The sequence below is a fragment of the Ranitomeya variabilis genome, chromosome 1, assembly GCF_051348905.1.
Source record: "Ranitomeya variabilis isolate aRanVar5 chromosome 1, aRanVar5.hap1, whole genome shotgun sequence".
Lineage (NCBI taxonomy): Eukaryota > Metazoa > Chordata > Amphibia > Anura > Dendrobatidae > Ranitomeya > Ranitomeya variabilis.
In genome coordinates this window covers 133244874-133271140 of record NC_135232.1, presented here as the reverse complement: position 1 = coordinate 133271140, position 26267 = coordinate 133244874, and the positions used below count along the sequence as shown (strand labels likewise).

At 43.9% G+C, this 26267-nt stretch overlaps 1 protein-coding gene across 1 annotated transcript in view; it reads right to left on the bottom strand.

The window, feature by feature from the left end:
• Positions 1 to 26267, bottom strand: part of POLR3G (RNA polymerase III subunit G) — a 104125-nt gene that overhangs the window by 38791 nt on the left and 39067 nt on the right. Inside the window, exons 4-6 of the mRNA XM_077288987.1 lie at positions 17046 to 17114; positions 15673 to 15726; positions 12746 to 12807 (exon numbers count right to left, since the gene is read on the bottom strand). Of these exons, the coding sequence (XP_077145102.1) occupies positions 12746 to 12807; positions 15673 to 15726; positions 17046 to 17114 (185 nt within the window). The remainder of the gene's footprint in view (positions 1 to 12745; positions 12808 to 15672; positions 15727 to 17045; positions 17115 to 26267) is intronic.

The following is a 26267-nucleotide window of genomic DNA, read 5'->3' as shown; positions in this document are numbered from 1 at the left end:
GTGTTGGAGGCGTCGCAGCTACAGGCACAAAATTTTGCACAGTCACACGTCTGGACCCCGAGAGCGTCAAAGCTATGTTGTGAGGTGAAATTTTAACCCCGCGCTTTCCAATTCACCAAACAATTTTGCCCCTATCTACATAATGGGGAAAAAATGAAAGGAAAAGTGTTGGAGGCAAATTAACAGCTGCCAGATGTGAACAAGGGGGACTTAAAGAGTGAGAGCGATGGCGCCAAAGAGTATATACTGTACAGTTGCTAAGGTGGGGCCCCAACATGGGATAATCACCACACCACCACGGGGATATGAACACACACACAAAATGCGCCACTCACTACCACGTGCTCGAACACATATACCACCCTCAGCGCACATTTCACCACACATACACCAACCTCGCCACATAAAAGTCGAAACACAAAAGTCGCCGCTCAAAACTCGCCACGCGCAAAACTCTCCACATGCAAAACTCGCCACACGTGCAAAACTCACCTCATGGAAAACTCGCCACACGCAAAACTTGCACACGCGGAAAAATTGCCACATGCACAAAAGTTGCAACACATGCAAAAGTTGCCTCACACAAAACTTGCACATACTCAAAAGGCACCACACATAAAACTCGCCATGCGCAAAACTCGCCATGCGCAAAACTTGCTGCACACAACTTGCTACACTAACCTGTCACATGCAACTCGACACACAAAAAGTTGCTACACGCATGTCGCCACACAAAACTCATCTCACAAAAGTCGCTACATGCATGTCGCCACACGCAACTCAACACACACAACTTGACACACGAAACTCGGCCTAAAACACACACAAGTCTGGTATTATCCTTCAAAAATAAAAATCTGATTAATAAGCAGACAAACTACAAGAGCAACAAATGTACCATATAGGAATCCGGCAGCTGTCAGTCACATGACCAGTCTATTATGTGTATGTGTGAGATAATATATACTGCCAGGGGGTGGGCTTACTGTTGGCTGGGGATTTATCAGGCTGCCAATTTAGCTTACAAATACTGAGGTAAAAATACTGACCAAATAACGTGTGAACGAGGTCTAATACAGGAGGAGATGACATACAGATATATACTATATACAGGAGGAGATGACACACAGGTATATACTATTTACAGGGGAGATGACACACAGGTATATACTATATACAGGAGGCGATGACACAGATATATACTATATACAGGAGAGATGACACACAGGTATATACTATATAGAGGAGGAGATGACATACAGGTACATACTACATACAGGAGGAGATGACATACAGGTATATACTATATACAGGAGGAGATGACACACAGGTATATACTATATACAGGAGGAGATGACACACAGGTATATACTATATACAGGAGCAGATTACCTACAGGTATATAGTATATACAGGAGGAGATGACATACAGGTATATGCTATGTATAGGAGGAGATGACATACAGGTATATACTATATATAGGAGGAGATGACATACAGGTATATACTATACTAGACTGTGGCCCGATTCTAACGCATCGGGTATTCTAGAATATGCATGTCCCCGTAGTATATGGACAATGATGATTCCAGAATTCGCGGCAGACTGTGCCCGTCGCTGATTGGTCGAGGCAACCTTTATGACATCATCGTCGCCATGGCAACCATTATGACATCTACGTCGATACTGTGCCCGTCGCTGATTGGTCGAGGCGAATTTGCGGCAGACTGTGCCCGTCGCTGATTGGTCGAGGCAACCTTTATGACATCATCGTCGCCATGGCAACCATTATGACATCTACGTCGATACTGTGCCCGTCGCTGATTGGTCGAGGCGAATTTGCGGCAGACTGTGCCCGTCGCTGATTGGTCGAGGCAACCTTTATGACATCATCGTCGCCTTGCTGTGCCCATCGCTGATTGTGGCCCGATTGTTGACTGTGGCCCGATTCTAATGCATCGGGTATTCTAGAATATGCATGTCTCCGTAGTATATGGACAATGATGATTCCAGAATTCGCGGCAGACTGTGCCCGTCGCTGATTGGTCGAGGCAACCTTTATGACATCGTCGTCGCCATGGCAACCATTATGACATCTACGTCGATACTGTGCCCGTCGCTGATTGATCGAGGCCTGGCGGCCTCGACCAGTCAGAGACGTGGGATTTCCAGGACAGACAGACAGACAGACAGACGGAAAAACCCTTAGACAATTATATATATAGATACAGGGGACATGACACACAGCAGGTATATACTATATACAGGGGAGATGACATACAGGTATATACTATATACAGGAGATGACATACAGGTGTATACTATATATAAGGGAGATGACAAACATGTATATACTGAGGTGAAAATGAGAGGTGTGAGTGCAAAATGAGAGGAGTGAGGGAAAATAGTGGAGTGATTGGAAAATGACAGATGTGAGGTCGAAATGACAAGTGTTAGGGGGGAATGAGAGGAGTGAGGGGGAAAATAAGAGGAGTGATGGGGAAAATGAGAGGCCTGATGGGAAAATAAGAGAGGTGAGGTGCTATAACTAACCACAGATATTTACTATGCCCAGGCAACGCCGGGCTCTTCAGCTAGTGTATATATATATTATATATATATATATATATATATATATATATATATATATATATATATATATATATATATATATATATATATATATATATACATACACACACAGTGGGGCAAAAAAGTATTTAGTCATTCAGCAATAGTGCAAGTTCCACCACTTAAAAAGATGAGAGGCGTCTGTAATTTACATCATAGGTAGACCTCAACTATGGGAGACAAACTGAGAAATAAAAATCCAGAAAATCACATTGTCTGTTTTTTTATCATTTTATTTACATATTATGGTGGAAAATAAGTATTTGGTCAGAAACAAAATTTCATCTCAATACTTTGTAATATATCCTTTGTTGGCAATGACAGAGGTCAAACGTTTTCTGTAAGTCTTCACAAGGTTGCCACACACTGGTGTTGGTATGTTGGCCCATTCCTCCATGCAGATCTCCTCTAGAGCAGTGATGTTTTTGGCTTTTCGCTTGGCAACACGGACTTTCAACTCCCTCCAAAGGTTTTCTATAGGGTTGAGATCTGGAGACTGGCTAGGCCACTCCAGGACCTTGAAATGCTTCTTACGAAGCCACTCCTTCGTTGCCCTGGCGGTGTGCTTTGGATCATTGTCATGTTGAAAGACCCAGCCACGTTTCATCTTCAGTGCCCTTGCTGATGGAAGGAGGATTGCACTCAAAATCTCACGATACATGGCCCCATTCATTCTTTCATGTACCCGGATCAGTCGTCCTGGCCCCTTTGCAGAGAAACAGCCCCAAAGCATGATGTTTCCACCACCATGCTTTACAGTAGGTATGGTGTTTGATGGATGCAACTCAGTATTCTTTTTCCTCCAAACACGACAAGTTGTGTTTCTTCCAAACAGTTCCAGTTTGGTTTCATCAGACCATAGGACATTCTCCCAAAACTCCTCTGGATCATCCAAATGCTCTCTAGCAAACTTCAGACGGGCCCGGACATGTACTGGCTTAAGCAGTGGGACACGTCTGGCACTGCAGGATCTGAGTCCATGGTGGCGTAGTGTGTTACTTATGGTAGGCCTTGTTACATTGGTCCCAGCTCTCTGCAGTTCATTCACTAGGTCCCCCCGCGTGGTTCTGGGATTTTTGCTCACCGTTCTTGTGATCATTCTGACCCCACGGGGTGGGATTTTGCGTGGAGCCCCAGATCGAGGGAGATTATCAGTGGTCTTGAATGTCTTCCATTTTCTAATTATTGCTCCCACTGTTGATTTCTTCACTCCAAGCTGGTTGGCTATTGCAGATTCAGTCTTCCCAGCCTGGTGCAGGGCTACAATTTTGTTTCTGGTGTCCTTTGACAGCTCTTTGGTCTTCACCATAGTGGAGTTTGGAGTCAGACTGTTTGAGGGTGTGCACAGGTGTCTTTTTGTACTGATAACAAGTTTAAACAGGTGCCATTACTACAGGTAATGAGTGGAGGAAAGAGGAGACTCTTAAAGAAGAAGTTACAGGTCTGTGAGAGCCAGAAATCTTGATTGTTTGTTTCTGACCAAATACTTATTTTCCACCATAATATGCAAATAAAATGATAAAAAAACAGAAAATGTGATTTTCTGGATTTTTATTTCTCAGTTTGTCTCCCATAGCTGAGGTCTACCTATGATGTAAATTACAGACGCCTCTCATCTTTTTAAGTGGTGGAACTTGCACTATTGCTGAATGACTAAATACTTTTTTGCCCCACTGTGTGTGTGTGTATATATATATATATAATTCAGCGCGATATAGCATTAAAGCCAGTAATTCAATTGCCGGCTTTTCATTTCTCCTTCACAAACCCGACAGGATATGAGACATGGTTTACATACAGTAAACCATCTCATATCCCTTTTTTTTGCATATTCCACACTACTAATGTTAGTAGTGTGTATGTGCAAAATTTTGGCGCTGTAGCTGCTAAAATAAAGGGTTAAATGGCGGAAAAAATTGGCGTGGGCTCCCGCTCAATTTTCTCCGCCAAAGTGGTAAAGCCAGTGACTGAGGGCAGATATTAATAGCCTAGAGAGGGTCCATAGTTATTGCCCCCCCCTGGCTAAAAACATCTGCCCCCAGCCACCCCAGAAAAGGCACATCTGGAAGATGCGCTTATTCTGGCACTTGGCCTCTCTCTTCCCACTCCCGAGTAGCGGTGGGATATGGGGTAAAGAAGGGTTAATGTTACCTTGCTATTGTAAGGTGACATTAAGCCAGATTAATAATGGAGAGGCGTCAATTATGACACCTATCCATTATTAATCAAATAGTACGAAATAGTTAATAAAACACACACACACATAATTACAAAGTCCTTTAATGAAATAAAGACACATGTTGTTGTAATATTTTATTAGACTCTTAATCCACCTGAAGACCCTTGTCACCTGAAACAAACAATTCAGCTTAAGGAACTAGAATTATCTATTCTGCCATTAACTGACCCATAGGCAACAGTATATATTACAGCATGGTCAACCTCAATAAATACTAAAACATAACATTTAATAAACTTTTAAAATACACAAACAGCATAAAGAAATCTAAGTGCTCAAAATAACCAGTGCTCAAGTAAAAAAAGGTTTTGGTTCAATCTCACCCATATGAGTATTTCCTTCTCATTTCTTTTTGGCTTATTCTTTTAAAAAATAAACCGCACCAGCAGGATGAAGAAGATATAAATATATAGTTATTGGGGGGGGGGGGGATTCTTTAGGGTCTAAATCTCCTTGTCGTGCCCCTGTATATCTCCCGCCCTAACAAGGGCAGTACCCAAATGTCATCCTGCTCAAAAGGATACCCATGACAAATGTAGCCTCCCTATAGCATGTATACTCCCAACGCGTTTCCTTCCCCGTTACGGGGAATTCATCAGGGGAATTTTTTGAATAGGCTCAAACAGTTGCCTGCAATAGCACGTGCAACTTGAAAACCGACTGGTGTGGTCGGTGCCCCTCAATCGGGAAAGTGCTCTCTGTCTTTCCGGGATATGCTGTCCTTAAATAGGTGGTGGATAATATTCCACTCCCACGGCGTCTGACATAACTTCCGTTGCTTCATTCATCAAACCCTCTCATTCGTCAGTCACCCACCATGTTTTCACATACCTGCTCATCAAGCGTCTATAATGCAGGGGCTGCGGTCCATAACTGATTACTGCGCATGCGCTGGTAGCGCTACATGTCCCGGTCCCGTGACCACAGGTCCTGTAGTCGATCTGCTATTGATCACCGCGCATGCGTGTCTCGCACTGCACCTCCCGGTCACCTGACCGTAGGTCCTATAATCGGAGTATCTCCTTTCCTTTGCAGCACTGTCTTCCCTAATCTAGGAGCCATAATGGCGCATGCGCTATCTGAACCGCTTCTCTTGGTCATGTGATGACCGGTCCTGCGCTCAAAATATATCTCGAGAGGCTTTATTCCATGTATCACTTTGATAAGTGTTAATGAATAGTTACATTTTTACCTTATCTCTTGTTTAACTATAAAGCCTCTATTTATAATTGTATATAGGTCAGTGTTTGGGTGCACATCTTACTTATGAGAAACTATTTAGATAACCAAAATTTCTGACGCCAATTCTTGTATAATATACCAAATAAACCAAACCACCACCATACCAATAATTCCTATTAGTCTGCAGCCTAGATATTTTCAGGTCTATATCTTCTGCTTTCGTTCTACTAATGGATCAATATTAATACTGATATCTACTGTAAATACAGCTCAGTATAACTCTCTATAATACGATTAAGCATGATACACTAATTATAAATCTGTTTTATAGGCTTAGTTTCCTTATAGTCTGTCGAACACCTAGCTATGTAACAAAATCATAAACTATACAAGGTGAAGAGGAGACGGGGGAAAAAAAAAAATGAGTCAAGATACTTCATTCATAGGAAACAGCTATAATTTAGCTGTTCGTTTAAACCTAATGGTTGCTGCGTATCTAACCAAAAGATCCACTTACATTCTCTTTGCAAAATCATCTTGTCATAATTTCCACCTCTTACTGATGGTTCTACTTTGTCAATTCCCATAAATTTGATAACTTCACTTTTACCCCCATGATAACTATTGACATGTTTCGCTAATGGGGTATCTCTACCATTGCATATGTCTCCAATATGCTCTCTAACCCTTCTCCTAAACTCCCTTATTGTCTTTCCCACATATGACTTTCCACATAAGCATGATGCCTTATAGATGACTCCCGTGGTTTTGCAATTGATAAAGTGTTTAATCCTGAAACTTTCATTTGTGTGGTCATTTATAAATTCCCTACCTGATTGTATTGACATACAGGCCACGCATCTTCCACATTTAAAGCAACCTTTTGGCTTCTCTGGCAGCCAAGTTTTTTTATCCTGGGACTTACTAAAATGGCTATGTACTAGTCTGTTTTTTAGAGACCTACCCTTCCTGTATGTTATTGCAGGCAACTGTTTGAGCCTATTCAAAAAATTCCCCTGATGAATTCCCCGTAACGGGGAAGGAAACGCGTTGGGAGTATACATGCTATAGGGAGGCTACATTTGTCATGGGTATCCTTTTGAGCAGGATGACATTTGGGTACTGCCCTTGTTAGGGCGGGAGATATACAGGGGCACGACAAGGAGATTTAGACCCTAAAGAATCCCCCCCCCAATAACTATATATTTATATCTTCTTCATCCTGCTGGTGCGGTTTATTTTTTAAAAGAATAAGCCAAAAAGAAATGAGAAGGAAATACTCATATGGGTGAGATTGAACCAAAACCTTTTTTTACTTGAGCACTGGTTATTTTGAGCACTTAGATTTCTTTATGCTGTTTGTGTATTTTAAAAGTTTATTAAATGTTATGTTTTAGTATTTATTGAGGTTGACCATGCTGTAATATATCACCTGAAACAAAGTTTCAAAAAAACAAACAACAATATTCCATACCTTCCGTCGTTCTGTCCCACGTTGTAAATCCATCTGAAAGGGTTAACTAATTTTACAAGAAGAAGCCTGTTAATGCAGCCGCTTCTGCCTGTAAAAACCCGGGGAATGAATGGGAAGCAGGGCGACCTGTAGTTACCTTGAGTTGCGGTGAGGCGCCCCCTGCTGGATGTCCTCATATGAACTCGAGCGTGGGAAAAATTCCAAGGCTCCAGTTCATGAGGACATCCAGCAGAGGGCGCATCACCGCAACTCAAGGTAACTACAGGTCAGTCCCGTGCAATCCATTCATTCGCCGGGTTTTTACAGGCAGAAGCGGCTGCATTAACAGGCTTCTGCTTGTAAAATTAGTTAACCCTTTCAGATGGATTTACAACGTGGGACAGAATGACGGAAGGTATGGAATATTGTTGTTTGTTTTTTTGAAACTGTTTCAGGTGACAAGGGTCTTCAGGTGGATTAAGAGTCTAATAAAATATTACAACAACATGTGTCTTTATTTAATTAAAATACTTGTAAATAATGTGTGTGTGTTTTATTAACCATTTCGTACTATTAGATTAATAATGGATTGGTGTCATAATTGACACCTCTCCATTATTAATATGGCTTAATGTCACCTTACAATAGCAAGGTGACATTAACCCTTCATTACCCCATATCCCACCGCTACACGGGAATGGGAAGAGAGAGGCCAAGTGCCAGAATAGGCGCATCTTCCAGATGTGCCTCTTCTGGGGTGGCTGGGGGCAGATGTTTGTAGCCAGGGGGGCCAATAACCATGGACCCTCTCTAGCTCTCTAGGCTATTAATATCTGCCCTCAGTCACTGGCTTTACCACTCTGGCGGAGAAAATTGCGCAGGAGCCCACGCCAATTTTTTCCACCATTTAACCCTTTATTTTACAAGCTACAGCGCCAAAATTTTGCATACACACACTACTAACATTAGTAGTGTGGAATATGCAAAAAAAAAAAGGGGATATGAGATGGTTTACTGTATGTAAACCATGTCTCATATCATGTCGGGTTTGTGAAGGAGAAATGAAAAGCCGGCAATTGAATTACCGGCTTTTCTATAGAACACCGCTGCGTATTTCTCGCAAGTCACACTGCTGGTCCGTGTGTAATCCGTATTTTTCTCGCACCCATAGACTTTCATTGGCGATTTTTTTGCGCAATACGGTGACAAACGCAGCATGCTGCGATTTTGTACGGCCGTAGAAGACCGTATATTACGGATGCGTAATATACGGCAGATAGGAGCTGGGACATAGGGAATCATTGGGCCGTGTGTTATGCGTATTTTACGGGTGTATTTTCTGCGCTCATACGTCCGTAAAACTCACCAGTGTGACGCCGGCCTTAGATTGTGTCCGGTGTCTCCATCATACCATCCCAGGCATTAGATCCAGAGGGAAGAAGACAAAGGCATTCCTGACATGATATCAATATGGTAGCCTCAAATCATTACAAATACCCAAAGCAATACCTGAAGGTGAGACAGGTCAGAGATGCAGACAGGAGGCTGTGTCCACCCCACACCCACTGGGTGGGTTATCTGATTGATCTTGCAGCGTCCCCCCTCTATTTTTGGATGCTTGTTTGCCATGTCTATTTAGTATTGTTTTTTTATAATATTAATTTAATATTATGGTTTTAACTTTCAAGTTTGGGATCTCTTCATGTCAGACGGCCACTGTCGTTATGGACTTTAAGGTTTGATTAGTTTTGAAGGGCCTCACAATATATTGTTTTTCTGGAGAGATTTAATTAATAGTGAGAGCAGTATGTAACAGAATATACAATGGTATAACAGCTTGAAGGGGGCCTAAATATTACCCCAAAGTTGTCTATGTGGAAATGCAGTAAAAATAGCATTATGTCCCTCCAGATGTCATCTTGTATTATATATTTTTCATCAAATTCATTGGGTTCTAATCTTAAAATTTGTTTGCTCATAGTTCTCCCATTAGTAGAAATACTACAATCCACACAACCTACCTATTACCAGGTGAAAAGTAGTCAATGTTCGCTCTCACTTTAGTCCCTCTACTCCCGAGTAGAATTTTGTTTTCATAAAATTCGCTATATGGATGCATAGATTTGGGCTTTTCCAATTTATGACAATTTTTCTGGTCTTAACAAGGGCGCATGGCTCACAGGATTTTCTTCGGTATGTCTATAGGCTGTTCTGTATATTATTATTAAAACTATATGGATGTGAGAAATAATGACAGGAGGTTATGTGGGTGTTCTGGGTAGATCCTTTTGTCTCACATGACGTTTTTTTTTACCTCCATGTCGATGGGGCTCAATGGCCAATGGACACTGCAAGACACAGTGGGAAAGTGACCTAAAGCATTCTGCTTAGAGAGGACTGGTCACCAGTATAAAGGGGACAGGTTTTTTCCTCTAGTTTTAATCTCACCGCCCCCCTCCCTGATATTCTGTGTTGCTCAATCATACACTCCCAGAGATCTGGGCCTTTTAATTAATGCTACTTTTTATAGTCTTCGCAAGGGGTCAGTGCTCACAGGATAATTATGCAGAGCAACCTAAAGACATGCCCTAGGGAATCCTGTGAGCCATGCCCTCTTGTACAAACCATAAAAAATTGCATTAGCCCCTTAGCGTCCATTGACGGGCAGAGAACGTCATTGGACACCTTCCCCTCACCGGAGCCCGCACCTTTTTTGGCATATGACAGCTGATCTGATCAGCTGACATGTGCCCCTAACAGCCGCAGGTGAAATCGTGATTCACCCATGGCTGTTAACATGTAAAAACTCTGAAAGTGGCATTTAACATGCACGCGCAGAAGGCGCATCATTACCTCCTCCCAACGGCGCCCGTGTTACATGACCGCGGGTCACCGATGGATTGGCATGACAACCCGGGGTCTGCAGGAGACCCCTGTGGTTGTCATAGCCAGATAGCTATGAGCGCCGCCCAGCCCTGCTCTATGTAGCACAAGTGATCGGATGATTGTAGCTTCTAGTTTCCCTTGGAGAGTAATGAAGCAAGTAAAAAAAAAAGTTTAAAAAAAGTAAAAAAAAAAAAATAATATATAAAAGTTAAAATCATCCCCCTTTCATGCCATTCAAAATAAAACAAAGAAAAAAAACAAATATACACATATTTGGTATCGCTGCGTTCAGAATCGCCCAATCAATATAAAAAAAGAATCCAATTGGTAAATGGTGTAGCTTAAAAAAAAAAAAAAAATTCGAAACGGCAGAATTACGTTTTTTTTGGTCGCTGCAACATTGCAATAAAATGCAATAACAAGCGATATAAAGATCGTATACACACCAAAATGGATATATATATATATATATATATATATATATATATATATATATATATATATATATATATATATATATATATATATATATATATATATACATACACATACACACTCACCGGCCACTTTATTAGGTACACCATGCTAGTAACGGGTTGGACCCCTTTTGCCTTCAGAACTGCCTCAATTCTTCGTGGCATAGATTCAACAAGGTGCTGGAAGCATTCCTCAGAGATTTTGGTCCATATTGACATGATGGCATCACACAGTTGCCGCAGATTTGTCGGCTGCACATCCCAAAGATGCTCCATACAAGGCAGGATGGATCCATGCTTTCATGTTGTTTACGCCAAATTCTGACCCTACCATCCGAATGTCGCAGCAGAAATCGAGACTCATCAGACCAAGCAACGTTTTTCCAATCTTCTACTGTCCAATTTCGATGAGCTTGTGCAAATTGTAGCCTCAGTTTCCTGTTCTTAGCTGAAAGGAGTGGTACCCGGTGTGGTCTTCTGCTGCTGTAGCCCATCTGCCTCAAAGTTCGACGCACTGTGCGTTCAGAGATGCTCTTAGGCCTACCTTGGTTGTAACGGGTGGCGATTTGAGTCACTGTTGCCTTTCTATCAGCTCGAACCAGTCTGCCCATTCTCCTCTGACCTCTGGCATCAACAAGGCATTTCCGCCCACAGAACTGCCGCTCACTGGATTTTTTTTCTTTTTCGGACCATTCTCTGTAAACCCTAGAGATGGTTGTGCGTGAAAATCCCAGTAGATCAGCAGTTTCTGAAATACTCAGACCAGCCCTTCTGGCACCAACAACCATGCCACGTTCAAAGGCACTCAAATCACCTTTCTTCCCCATACTGATGCTCGGTTTGAACTGCAGGAGATTGTCTTGACCATGTCTACATGCCTAAATGCACTGAGTTGCCGCCATGTGATTGGCTGATTAGAAATTAAGTGTTAACAAGAAGTTGGACAGGTGTACCTAATAAAGTGGCCAGTGAGTGTATATATACACACACATATATACACACACATTCATACATACATACACACAAACAAACTTTGGAATTTTTTTTTCACTAATTTAAAAAAAAAAAAAAAAAAAAGAACTCAGGCATGTTTGGTGTAATGAACTGGATAATCATAATGGCAGGTCAGTTTTAGCATTTGGTGAACATGGTAAAAATAAAAAGTCCAAAACAGTTGTGGAATTGCACTTTTTTTTTTGCAATTTCACCGCATTTGTAATTTTTTCCCCATTTTCCGGTCCATGATATGGTAAAATCAATCGTGCCATTCAAAAGTACCATACATCCCGCAAAACACAAGCCCTCATATGGCCATATTGATGGGAAAAAAAAAAAAAAAAAAGTTATGGCCGTGGGAAGAAGGGGAGCAAAAAATGGAAACGCAAAAATGGAAAATACCCCTGACAGCAAGATATGGTAAGATACTAAACAGGCTCACGCAGAAACTAAAAATAGATGGCCCAGAGAAAACCTCCCAGACTGCAAACGTGGAAGAAAAGAAATGGTGCAGGGGACGATAAAGCACAAACAGACTGAAGGAAAGCAACTGAGATTACTAAAACAAGATAATATCTAGCTAAGGAGATGGAACTCCAAACACCCATCAACCTTGACGTATAGCAACCAAAGAAGGCAGGTGCAAGCAAAGTCTAAATATCCCCTCCCAAGATGTGATAGAACAGAACAAAATACGGAAGTGAGAGACACCTGAAAAACAGCAATCCAATTAAAGGAAGGGAAATACAAGAGAACTATGATCAGTTGGACAGAAACCACACAGGCTGTGGCTCAGCAGAGAGGGAACCCAACCAACAAGAGGTCACCTGATTGAGTCCCGAAACCGAGCCATGACACATTTACAAACACATGAAGCTCACCTCAATTTTCTTCAGAACATCCACGTTGGTCCCAGGTTTAGCCGCTTTGGCCTTTTTTTCACCTGATAAGTGATTTATCAACAGTTAATAAAAACTTCTGAGGTTAGGCAGACATAGACGAAGGTTCTCAACTGTCACTAGAGTGGCAGCTTACCTGGAAGCAAGTTTTAGTTCTCCCTAAACTTCAGCAAGGGGTGCCCACCTATTAATGACCTTTGCTGTGAACTTATTGTCTGGCAAGGATGGGGGAAGGTTTATTTAGTTCTTTATCTTCTGGATGAAGACTTGTTATGGAAGTCATCTTTGTGTGCCAGTTTGTGAGACATGCTGCCCATTTATTTATTTAGGTAGAAAAAGCACAAACTTTGACTTCATATTGATTCCAGGCAGCCGTTTTTTTGAGGGGTCGACTCACTCAGCTCCTTCACCAGGTAGACACAGGAGCCATACTGGTAGTAGTGGTAGTAGTTCACCTGCTAGTTTATTATGGATAGCATAAACTTAAGCAGCGATCAGGAAAAATAAACAGAGCTTTTCTGGCATAACACAGTAAAACAAAAGAAAAGGTAATGTTTAACAGAGTCCTTGCTCTGGAGGCAACATGCATAGCGTCCTTAGCTCCTCCTGGAGCTACGTGGGAGTTCTACCTCTCCAAACACACCACCCTCACTCTCATGGCCAGGTATTTAACACCCCATGTGATGATCAAATGACCTTGACATCACACAGGTCCTGTCAGAACTTCGCAGGTGGAGATACGGTGGACCTCCTCCCACCCGCTCTATGAAGGTCCAGCCCATAAACAACTGAACCCTCTCAACATATAGCGTGCTGGAGGAAAACTATCCTAGTGTTACATCACTGACGTTAATATGCGCAGTTACACATATCTCCATTCCTACACTGTGCCAGTGACCCTGTCACAAATATTTATATATAAATCTTCCTTCTCACCCCCCAATGGGGGTGGTATTTTTTGTCCTCTCTCATTTTCGGGTCCTTTACCAGAGGCCTGGGAGTTTGAGGGTTCGGCGTAGGATCTTAGTTGTTCCAAGCATTGTTCTTTTCTGGACAGAGTTGAGGTGTTGCACCCAGGATCTGTTGTAGCTAGGGTTGAGCGAAACGGATCGGTCATTTTCAAAAGTCGCCGACTTTTGGCAAAGTCGGGTTTCATGAAACCCGACCCGACCCGACCCCAGCGTGGGATCGGCCACACGGTCGGCGATTTTCGCGCCAAAGTCGCGTTTCGAATGACGCTTTCCCCGCCATTTTTTTCAGCCAATGAAGGAGTGTGTGCAGTGTGATGACATGGGTTCCGGCTCGCTTTGTGCGGCGTCACAAGGGGTAAAACCGCCATCCTAACGTTTGGGATATAGCGATTCCCACAGTGAAACACAAATTTTGCAGGGAGGGAGAGAGGGGGAGAGGGGGAGAGGGAGAGAGGGGGAGGGAGAGGGAGAGAAAAAAAATAAATAAAAATCAATCCCCATTGACTTGCATTGGGTTTCGTGTTTCGGTCGGCCCCCCGACTTTTCACAATAATCGACCGATTTCACACGATCCGACTTTCGAGACAGTCGGGTTTCACGAAACCCGACTCGATCCTATAAAAGCAAAAGTCGCTCAACCCTAGTTGTAGCCATTCGCCCAACTTAGGGAAACTGCTCCAAGTGCTCCTATTACCACTGGAATCACTGTTACCTTCATCTTCCAGGTTTCTCCAGTCATTGGTAGGATTTCTCCTTGTCAGCCACCTCCATTATCTGTCGATGGTACATCCCATTCAGCGGCTTGTCTTGCCATGGCGCTTCATGTTCATGTATTGGCTCCATAAGCCAATAAGGATAGTAATGCCCTGATGTCAGCCCTAAGTATAGTTTGGCCTTGGCCATTTTTCACCCCCCGGGTGGCCTAGGACAGTTTATCCCCAGGGCATACCCTGGCCTGGGCCAAACTATACCCAGGTGTAATTTGGCCTGTTACACCAGCTCATGACAGGTTAGAGGAAAAATTACTTATTGTTATTTATAGATCTCGATAAATTTTGCACATTTTACTCCAGTTCACCTTTGGTTAAAAGGTATTTTTAGAACATATGGCATAATTTTCGATTGTGCTGGAAATTGAATTCCAAGTCTGCTGTGAGCAACTCTAGATTTGTACTATAATTTGCAATAATTTCTAGTGAGTGATGATCTCGATCAGATCCATGGAGGTTTTGCCACTTTCGTGAAACCCAACCCTTTTTGAAAACATATAGAAGTATAACACAAATATAGCAGGTATCTGAATTTAGGAGTTTTCTACACTATAAAAGTAGCATAAAGCCTTTGATAAATGCCAATTATCGATTTCAAGTTCATTCCCATGGACTGCCAAAGTATTTAGTCAGACATCTCTTAATAAATCTAGGGCATCTTACTTTATATTAAAGGGAACCGGTCACGTTAAAAAAAAATGCTTATATCCTGCAGGTATGGGGTTAACCGGCATTTTAATGGATTTCTGAACCTGCTCCACACCCTCACTGACAGTCCCCCTGCCTGGAGGAAATGAGTATTATCCCCCTCCGCCGGTGTTCAGTGATGGGAATGGCACTGGGACGGTTGTGTTGAGAGCTGCGGCTGTAACTGACTGACAGCAGCTCAGCATTAGGGCCAGCTGTCAGTCAGTGCCGGGGGCGGTTACAGCCACTGTTCACTACACAGAGTGGTGTCTGAATCCATTCTGGCACCATCTCCATGACTCCGAACGCTGCAGGCAGAATAACGTTTATTTCCTCCCGGCAGCAGGGTTGTAAGTGCAGGCGCTGGACAGATCCAGAAGGTTATTAATCTGCAGATTAAGGGGTTTTTTTTGTTTGTTTTTTCCTCATGTTACCAGTTCTCTTTAATGCTTGTCCTATAAAAGTCACCCATTGGATATACCTTTCTTTTTAGTCTTCTTGATGGCTTTCATTTCTCTTGGGAGTAGCCGCCAATCTATATTTAAAAAAAAAAAAAAAGTAAAATCAAGAAAGTCAGACGCTATGGGGAAACATTGAAACGTTCCTGGTTTCTGAACTTGCATTAGTCACATTTACAAATATAAAGCAGTTCCTTAATTTAATTTTACCAATATACAGTCTATAATAAATGTATTGGATCTCTGAGGTAGGGGTCAGATATTAAAGAGTTGAATATATATATATATATATATACACACACACACACATACTAGATGGTGGCCCGATTCTAACGCATCGGGTATTCTAGAATATGCATGTCCACTTAGTGTATTGCCCAGCCGCGTAGTATATTGCCCGGCCACGTAGTATTTAGTATATTGCCCAGCGACGTAGTATATTGCCCAGTTACGTAGTATATTGCCCAGTGACGTAGTATACAGCACAGAGCCACGTAGTATATTAGCCAGTGACGTAGTATATTGCCCAGCCAGGTTTGTCACAGGTTAAAAAATAAAAAATAAACAATAAACATATACTCACCTTTCCGAGGGCCCCTTATAGTCCACGGCAGCTTCTGGTCCCAGTGTTGGTGTGAGCGCAGGACCTGTGATGACGTCGCGGTCACATGACCGTGATGTCATGGCAGGTCGTGCTGCCATACCATCTTTGCCACCGCAAGCTGCAACGGAAGATGGCGGGCGGCGCGAGCGGCTCAGCGGACTACAGAGGGTCAGTATAGCAGTTGTTTTTTTTTTTTTTAATTTATTATTTTTAACATTACATTTTGTACTACTGATGCCGCATAGGCAGCGTCAATAGTACAAAGTTGGGGACACACAGGGTTAATAGCGGCGGTAACGGAGTGCGTTACCCGCGGCATAACGCGGTCCGTTACCGTCGGCATTAACACTGTGTGAGCGGGGACCGGAGGGGTGTATGCGGGCGCCGGGCAGTGAGTGCGGGGAGGAAGGAGCGGCCATTTTTTTCCGGACTGTGCGTGTTGCTGATTGGTCGCGGCAGCCATGACAGGCAGCTGCCGAGACCAATCAGCGAATGAATAACCGCGACAGACAGACAGAAAGACGGAAGTACCCTTAGACAATTATATAGTAGATTATATATATATATATATATGATCTATATGTATTTGGCAGTGCAAACACCAAAGCTACGGTATCAATTTGCATGTAAACGCTACTCCACCAATTTCATCATGGCTTTCATCTGCAGGAGGAGACCGTGGCTCCAGTATGGTATTGGGGCTTCTTACATCTCCTCTCTAGAAGGTTACAGCCGTGCTCTGCCTAGAACATGATGAAAGGACCGAATGTCTCATGTTATGTCCAGCATTACCTGGTGTCCACACATCAGTACGTTTCTTCTCCGCTTCAAGCACATATTTTGTGCTGTATTTGTCAATGCCTGAAACATATGCCAACAGATTAGAAAAATTCATAGATAATATTCCATAGATTCCAGTAATCCTGGGCAAGAAAGATGAGAAATTACACTGTATGTTCAGAGTCGCTCGTATACTCTCACGCACAGCGTCGGACTGGAGTACCTTGGGCCCACCAGAGAAAAATTATTCTTGGGGCCCACCATGCAGTTTAAAAATACCACACAGGATAGATCCTATATATTCCACACCACACACGAGAGCTGACAGATCCTCTACATACTACACCACAAGGGAGAGCCAACAGATCCTCTACATACATACACATATATATATATATATATATATATATATATATATATATATATATATATATATATATATATATACATATATACATACATCTCTATATACTACACTACACTACACAGGAGAGCAGTAATGTAGATCCAGTGTGTGTAGTAAAATACTTACCGGTGGCCATATTCCACTGCAATGAAGACAGAAGCAACGACACAGCGGCAGAAAATGGCGACTGCTTTGTATTTTATTACACACAGGAAAGCTTTCTGTTGGGGCGAGACATTGTTTTTATTAGTACGATTTTGGGATAGATGTGATGTTTTCATCATTTGTTATAGCTTTTTTTGTGGAATTGTGGCGAACAGAAAAAAGGACATTTGGCATTTGTTTCTTTTTACGATGTTTACTGATCGGGTTAATTGTTTTTATAGTTTGATAGATCGGACTTTTCTGAACCCAGCAATACCAAATATTTGTTTTTTTATTTTTAAAATATATTTATTTTCAATGGGATAAAAAGGGGTGATTTTAACTTTTAGGATTTTTTTTTTATTTTTTTTTACCTTTCACTGGTACAGTTAGCTCCCTTAGAGGACATGATGTTGCATGTGCTATTATATACAGTGATGCCACAGCATCACTGCATATAGAAGAAATTATGGTCTCCTTTAAAGCTCGGCTACAGGAAGAAGACCCCTGGCTGTCATTATAACCCATCGGCGACCCACGATCACATCATGGGCGCCAATGGGTGAGAGAATGATGTGCACACATGTTGGCATGTGTTATATGCTGCTGTCAGATATTGACACTGGCATTTAACACGAGCCAGACATGTAAGGCTGATGTCGTAAAGGTGTTAATTACCTGAGGACCCACTTCACCACTGTGTCACCTCTATTTTCCTGTGGACCCCTCCCCCACTGTGTCACCTCTATTTTCCTGTGGGCCCCCTCCCCCACTGTTTCACCTCTATTTTCCTGTGGGCCCCCTCCCCCACTATGTCACCTCTATTTTCCTGTGGGCCCCCTCCCCCACTATGTCACCTCTATTTTCCTGTGGACCCCTCCCCCACTGTGTCACCTCTATTTTCCTGTGGGCCCCCTCCCCCACTGTTTCACCTCTATTTTCCTGTGGGCCCCCTCCCCCACTGTTTCACCTCTATTTTCCTGTGGGCCCCCTCCCCCACTATGTCACCTCTATTTTCCTGTGGGCCCCCTCCCCCACTATGTCACCTCTATTTTCCTGTGGACCCCTCCCCCACTGTGTCACCTCTATTTTCCTGTGGGCCCCCTCCCCCACTGTTTCACCTCTATTTTCCTGTGGGCCCCCTCCCCCACTATGTCACCTCTATTTTCCTGTGGGCCCCCTCCCCCACTGTTTCACCACTATTTTCCTGTGGGCCCCCTCCCCCACTGTGTCACCTCTATTTTCCTGTGGGCCCCCTCCCCCACTGTGTCACCCAATATGCTGTGGGCCCCCTCCCCCACTGTTTCAACCTTATTTTCCTGTGGGCCCCCTCCCCCACTATTTCACCTCTAATTTCCTATGGGCTTGCTCAGAGAGGGAAAGGGGAGCCACAGTAAAATAGAGGTGGTTGGCACAATAGGGGAGGGGGCCCACAAGAAAATTAGAATATCACTGTGGACCCCCTCCCCTGTGTCACCTTTAGGTTGCATGGGCCCCCTCCCCTACCTGCCTCTGTGGCTGGAGATGTAGTCAGGGTGCAGGTATCAGAACTATTTATGTACTTACAGACACACTGACTGTGACTGCAGCCGTGCTGTGTGCTGCTTGGGCAGGACTGCTGACCAATCACAGCATATAGCTCCTTGCCTGAGCTGTACTGTGAGGTCACACAAACAAAACTAACACTGATTGGCTGAATTGCAGCCAATCAGCGTTTACAAAGCTGCCCAGGGCTTTGTGGATGGAAGAGGACGGAGCAGAGAGTCGCAGGCTCGCAGCAGTAGTACAGGAAACAGGCGACTGCGGGTTGTGTGTCCGTCTCCTCTCAACCTCACAGTCAGCTGTTCCGCTTACTGTGCTGGCTGAAGTGAGGGTCGGCACACAGCTCAACCCTCCTGGCAGAGTCATGGCAGAGGCAGCAGGTGATGGGAAGGAGCTGCTCCTGCACTTCCCATCACCTGTGCAGTCTGCCAGCCAGTGCGGTGCCGGCTATACAATAAAGCGCACACTGCTGGGTGCACGCTACGAACATGCAGGGCAGGCACAAATGAGGGAGACAGGAGCTGGGGGCGGGGCCCACCGGAGGATTCTCCGGTGTCCCGGTGCCCCAGTCCGACCCTGCTCACGCATCATGAAGTAGAGCCTGTGGTGGTCACCCATGGGCTGGTTTGACCAGTAAATATACTGTAATGTCCACTAAACAGGCTTTTGTAATATCCATCTGGTGTATTAATCCTGAATGCCCTTTACAATCCCCAGAACTGAAGTGCGCATCAAGTCTTTATTTGTCGTAAATAAACACTCTCGTCATCTAACTTGTGAATAAATACCAAACAAATGATAGGAGCGGCACGTCAGGAACAGTCGGCAAGGAGGTATGTGCTCTCAGATGGGCATAAGCCCTCACTACCCATATAAATAAATGGAAAGAGGTATATTTTATCTTTTTTCATTCTAATTGTGAATAAATATCTCCTACTTGCCAACTTCTCAGAAGGGGATATCAAAGAAGCACGCCTCCTTCCACCAAAGTTCTTATCCTCCTAATACATTGCAGTCATCATATTATACAGCACTGTGTACTTACAATTGCTCATTCTGTCCTTCTATCCAGCTAATTCTTCTCTTTTCCATTAAGTTTATGACATCATGTGATTAAAATTTGACTAGCTGAATCCTTCTAAACTTTATGTAGAAACAGGGGGTCAATTTTTCCTGCATGACTCATGAGTCAGTGCAAAACTCTCTGGCAGGGGGGAGGAGCTGAAGAAGGGGAAAAAAACTACCTGTTTCTACATAGAGCAGAAAAAAAAACAAAAACGAACAATTAACTGGGTAGAAAGACAAAACGAGCAATTGTAAGTACACAGTGCTTTATAATATGATGACTGCAATATATTAAGAGGATACAAACTTTGATGGGAGGAGTGCTTATTTAAAGAAAATCTGTCGGGAGCTTTAGTTTCACACTGGACATTTGCTTGTGGAAATGGTGTGGATTTATGGCATATTTCACCTTTTGCAAGGGATGGGCAAAATCAGGTTAATTTTTGCAAAGAATTTTCTCTACAGCAGGTGAATGAGATTTAGAGTGAATTCATACATGGTGGGTAAGAATGAGTGGACCTGTGAAAGTTCGGCTTAGTCCAAAATTCAGGTCGGGTGCCAGAACCTCATAGAAATCAATGAGGACCTGAGCTTTGGAGCTGGAAAATCAATTTCCGTCCTGTAAAACGGACTTCCTTGAGAAGTCAGTGTTCGGCGTTTAGCACCAGACACTTATCTGTCTGGCATGAATCACGAACTTTACAGCTAGGTTCGCTCATCTCTAGTAGTGGGTTTGTGGCAAACATTAAAATAAAACTTGCAGAAATCTATGTCCTTTCACCAAAACAGCCTTATTCAGGTGAAAGGAATGGATTTTCGGTTGCAGGAATGTTTTTTGTGTGAACATATCCTTAGAGAAATCTCATTCACAAATGAGATTATCTTATAAATGCGCCCCTGTGATGTAATGTAACTGCAACATAGTGACGGTTTTCATTTCAAATTGTAGAACTGATGGAACTACAAGTTAATGCCTTAAAATCCCGCTCCAGGCTTCTACCTAAACAGCAGTTCTGTGGACGCTCCTCATCTCTTCTGAAATGCATCAGAAGAAAGTGAGGACACATGTACTATCTGTACTTCGCAGGATCGCATGGTACCTAGCGGAGGATCCTGTGCATTCATGTTTCCAGCTGAACTTCCTCAGAAAACAGGACATACAGTAACAAGAACGAAGATTTGAGCAGAAGCAGCTATTGTTGGATCACGAATGAGGACTTCTCTCCCCCACACCTGGACATTGGACAGAAGAAAGACAGAAAAAAGAAAACGTCTTAGGACTAGGGAAAAAACAATCATTTGTATAACATACAGCTCTGGCAAAAATTAGGGGACCACTGCACAGCTTTATAAAAATCAGCTTCTCTACATGTCCGACTGCCATTCCAGGATCAGTTGAATTCCAACAGGGTACACCTCATTCTACTTAATGTGCTTCTGATTAGGTGATTTAATGAAGGAAAGTATAAATACTCTGCTGTGGTGTTCACAATCCTCTTGCAATATGACAAGCTGGATGGCAAAACAAGTGCTAGTAATATCTCAAAAGTAATAGGAATGAAAAAATAACTTTTAACCATGCCAAAGGAGTTGAAAAGGAAAAAAGTCTTGAGTGAGGAATAGAAGGGCTCAATTCTGGCTTTACTAGCAGAGGGACACAGTGAGCATCATGTTGTCTCCAGCCTAAAAATTTCTAAGACAGCAGTCCATTATAATAAGGTCAAGCAGATATTGGGTACAACAAATCTAGAGACCGTCAGAGGGCGAAAACGACTCTCCACTGACCGGGATGACAGTCATCTTATTCGAGTGTCACTCAGCAACCGCAGGATGACATCAAGTGATAAGCAAGTGGCAGCTGGGGTGAAATGCACGGCAAAAACAATGTGTAACAGGCTCCTAGAGGCAGGACTCAAGTCATGTAAAGCTATAAAAAAAGCCTTTCATCAATGAGAAGCAAAGGAGAGCCAGGCTGAAGTTTGCCAAAGACCACAAGGATTGGACCATAGAGGACTGGAGTAAGATAATCTTCTCTGATGAGTCTAATTTTCAGCTTTGCCCAACACCTGGTCATCTAATGGTTAGACGGAGACCTGGAGAGGCGTACAAGCCACAATGTCTTGCATCCTCTGTGAAATTTGGTGGAGGATCGGTGATGATCTGGGGATGCTAGTGCAGCGCCCCAGAGTCCTGGTCGTTGCAGTAAGGTCATTCTTCCACCAGGGGGAGTGATATTACGTCTGATGGCACTCAAGGAGTTCACCTTACCAGGTATCACAAAACACACACTACACTTCACAGTCCAATCCACCAGGGGGAGCTACGCTCCTATCTAGTAGGGCACTCCTCACAGAAGGGTAAAACTGGTGGTTTGGATAGAAAGTGAGAGAGAAGCTGACTGGGCTCATCCCAGGCAACACCTGTCAGGCAGACCGGTGGAAAGGAGGAACATCTGAGCTGCAGACAGAGGGTCCCAGTCAGGGGTGGGATCCTGGCAGATGCCTAGCATGAGACAAAGACACGGAGCTGCGCCTGCCCCACGTGCAGCAGCATCCTAAGAAAGGACAAGAAAGGAATTGTATTGTGGAGAGTGAGAAACAAAGTCACAGCACAAGGAGACAACACCAGGAGGAGTTCTGCTCTGAGAGAGGCTGCCTCCTTCTGAGGCGCGTAGCCGGTGGCCGGAACACCGAGGGAGTAATTGACTCTACGCATTACTTCAGAGACCGGCAGGACAGTCAATTCCAAGTTGGCTGCCCGACCTTAATACCTAAGAAGACACAGTGGCAAATTGTGGGGGTCGGGGCGTCTCTAGGGTCCCTATAAAGCCTCAGGCCATCAGTCATACGGGTTTGTCCTATCCATACCATCTGGGGGACAGAGAGGAAGAAATAACATCTAGAACATCTACAAAGGTTGTGAGGATTATCCCGAGTTGCTCAGCAGGGAGGTACTACAACACCCAGGCGCTAGTAGGAAGGCTACTGATTTCCACCTGGATAAGGGAACTCTGGATTTGCCTTCGGACCAGCCGGACTCTGCCTGCCCTGTGGTCCGCACCCTGGACTGTGGATGCTGAAGCTTCCAGTAAAAAGGTAAAGAGACTGCAACCTTGTGTCCTCGTTATTCACCGCGCCTTACATCGTCCACTATCACCACCTACACTTGTGGGAAGCCCTGGGGATACACTTCATCTGTGCCATAACATCGCCCCAGTGGACCCCTAAGCAGCGTCGGTCATCCTGACCGAATACCACAGGTGGCGTCACAAACCTTATACAAACTACACCTTTAATTGGATGCCCCTCAAAGGGCCACGGACCAGGTCAGGCCACCGTGACATCCCCCGAACCGAAGGACCCGGTACCGAGTACCCCATTGCCCTTGCGTGGGGGCGATCCACTACAGCAAGGCTGGAAATGGGCAGGTTGTTCTGGACTTCCTGTTCATGCTCGAACAGCTACATACAAGGTTATCCTGGAAAAGCAGTTGATTCCTTCTGCTCAGGCAATGTTCCCCAACTCTGAGGACTGGTTTTTCCAGCAGGACAATGCGCCATGCCACACAACTAGGTAAATCAAGGTGTGGATGAAGGCCCACCACATCAAATCCCTGTCATGGCCAGCCCAATCTCCAGACCTGAACCCCATTGAAAATGGAGCGCCCCCAAAGGCAGCGGGGTACTCGGTACCGGGCCCTTCGGTTCTCAGGGGGGTGTCACGGTGGCTGAACCGGTCCATGGCCCTTGAGACGTCCATGTAAAAGGGGGAAAGGTCTTTAAAGGGGAAATGTTCGTGACGCCACCTGTGGTATTAGGTCAGGGTGACCGACGCTGCTTTAAGGGGTCCGCTGGGGTGATGTTATGGCAGCTAGATGGTATACCTTCCCACAGGTGAAGTATGTTCCCAGGGCTTCCCAGTGTGTAGATGGTGGATGGTGAGAGGCGCAGTGAAGAACGAGGACACAAGGTTGCAGTCTCTTTACCTTTTACTGAAGGTTTCAGCATCCACAGTCCAGAGCACGGACAACAGGGCAGGCAGAGTCCGGCCGGTTTGGAGGCAAATCCAGAGTCCCCTTGTCCAGGTAGAAATCAGTAGACTTCCTCTAGCGCCGTGTGTTGTAGTACCTTACTGCTAAGCCTCTCATAAGGTCCTCACAACTGTTGAAGATGTTACAGATGTTATGTCTCTCTCTGTCCCCCAGATGGATAGGACAAACCCGTATGACCGGTGGCTTGAGGAGTTTTACAGGGACTCTATCATGCCCCATCCTCTAAGCGGTGCCACCTTGCCTCCTGGGTATAGGGCGGGCAGGTAACGTGAAATTAGCTGTCCTGCCGGTCTCTGGAGCAAGGCATAATGGACGTTTGCTCCCTCAGTGTTCCGGCTACCGGGATTCTGTGCCTCAGAAGGAGGCAGCCTGTGTAGGGCAGAACTCCTCTGATATCCACTCCTTTGCTATGACTTCTTCATCCTCTCTAAAATACAGTTCTTTAATGTCTCTTACTAGAAGCTGCCGCACTCAGGGCAGGCACAGCTCTGTGTCCTTCTGTCTCAGCCTCTGACAGGATCCCACCCCTGTCAGGGACCTACTAACTGAGCGAAGCTCAGCCAGCAACTGCCTAACTTCCTCCCCAGGCAACCAGTTTTACCTAAGTGTGAAGAGTGCTCTAATAAATAGAATAAATAGGAGCATAGCTCCCCCTGGTGGCCTGGAGTGCGAAATGTGTTGTATGTTTGTGTTACCTGGATTCGGTTGTCCTTCTTTGCCTCCAAACGTAACATCACTCCCCCCTAGAGGAGAATGATATCACTGCAACGACCAGGAACCTGGGGCGCTGCAAAAACATCTAGAATGTAATCTAGAGGAAGATGGATAGTCACAAGCCATGAAACAAAGAAGAACTGCTTACATTTTTGTATCAGGAGTGGCATAAGGTCACCCAAAAGCAGTGTGAAAGACTGGTGGAAATCATGCCAAGACACATGAAAGCTGTGATTACAAAAAATCATGGTTATTCCACAAAATATTGATTTCTGAACTCTTCCTGAGTTAAAACATTAGTATTGTTGTTTCTTTTTTTTTTTTTTTTTTGCATTATTTGAGATCTGCAAGCAATGCATTTTTCATTTTTTTGTTATTTTGACCATTTCTCATTTTCAGAAAATAAATACAAAACATATTGCTTGTAACTTCGGAGACATATTGTCAGTAGTTTATAGAATAAAAGAACAATTAACATTTTACTCAAAAATACAGTGGGATGTAAAAGTTTGAACACCCCTGGTCATAATTACCGTTATTGTGAACAGTTAAGCAAGTTGAAGATGAAATGATGTCTAAAAGGCCTAAAGTTAAAGATGACACATTTCCTCTGTATTTTATGCAAAAAAGCCGGATTACTTACCGGTAATGCTCTTTTAATGAGTCCACGACAGCACCCCACATGGGAGAGAGGGATCCGCCCATAGGAACAGGAAACCTACAGAATAAAAGGAGGCGGTCCCCTCTCCTCCTCAGTTTAGTTTACAGAGTATAAAAAGGGAACCGCAAAAGCTTTAGTATTAACTCTTAGTCAGCAACATAAATGTCTTAAACTCTATACAACCATTATTTGTGAGCTTAAAAGAAAGAAACTGTGCATAATCAGGGAGGGTTGTAAATGGGTGCTGTCGTGGACTCATTAAAAGAGCATTACCGGTAAGTAATCCGGCTTTTTACATTTCGCCACGACAGCACCCCACATGAGAGATTTTCAGAGAATCATTATCTGGGTGGGATTACTGTACTAAGAACAGCTCTACCAAAAGTCAGGTCAGAAGATGTAGATAGATCAAGTCTATAATGGTTGTAGAAGGTGTAGACCAGGTTGCGGCCTTACATATTAAATGGATTGGTACATCTGCTTGTTCCGCCCAGGAGGAAGCCATGGCTCGTGTTGAATGTGCTTTTATCCCCACTGGAGGAATCTCGCCCTTTGATGCATAGGCCAAGCAGATGGCTTCTCTGATCCACCGAGATATGGTAGCTCTTGTGACCCCATGTCCTTTCTTGTGGCCCTGAAAGGAGACAAACAG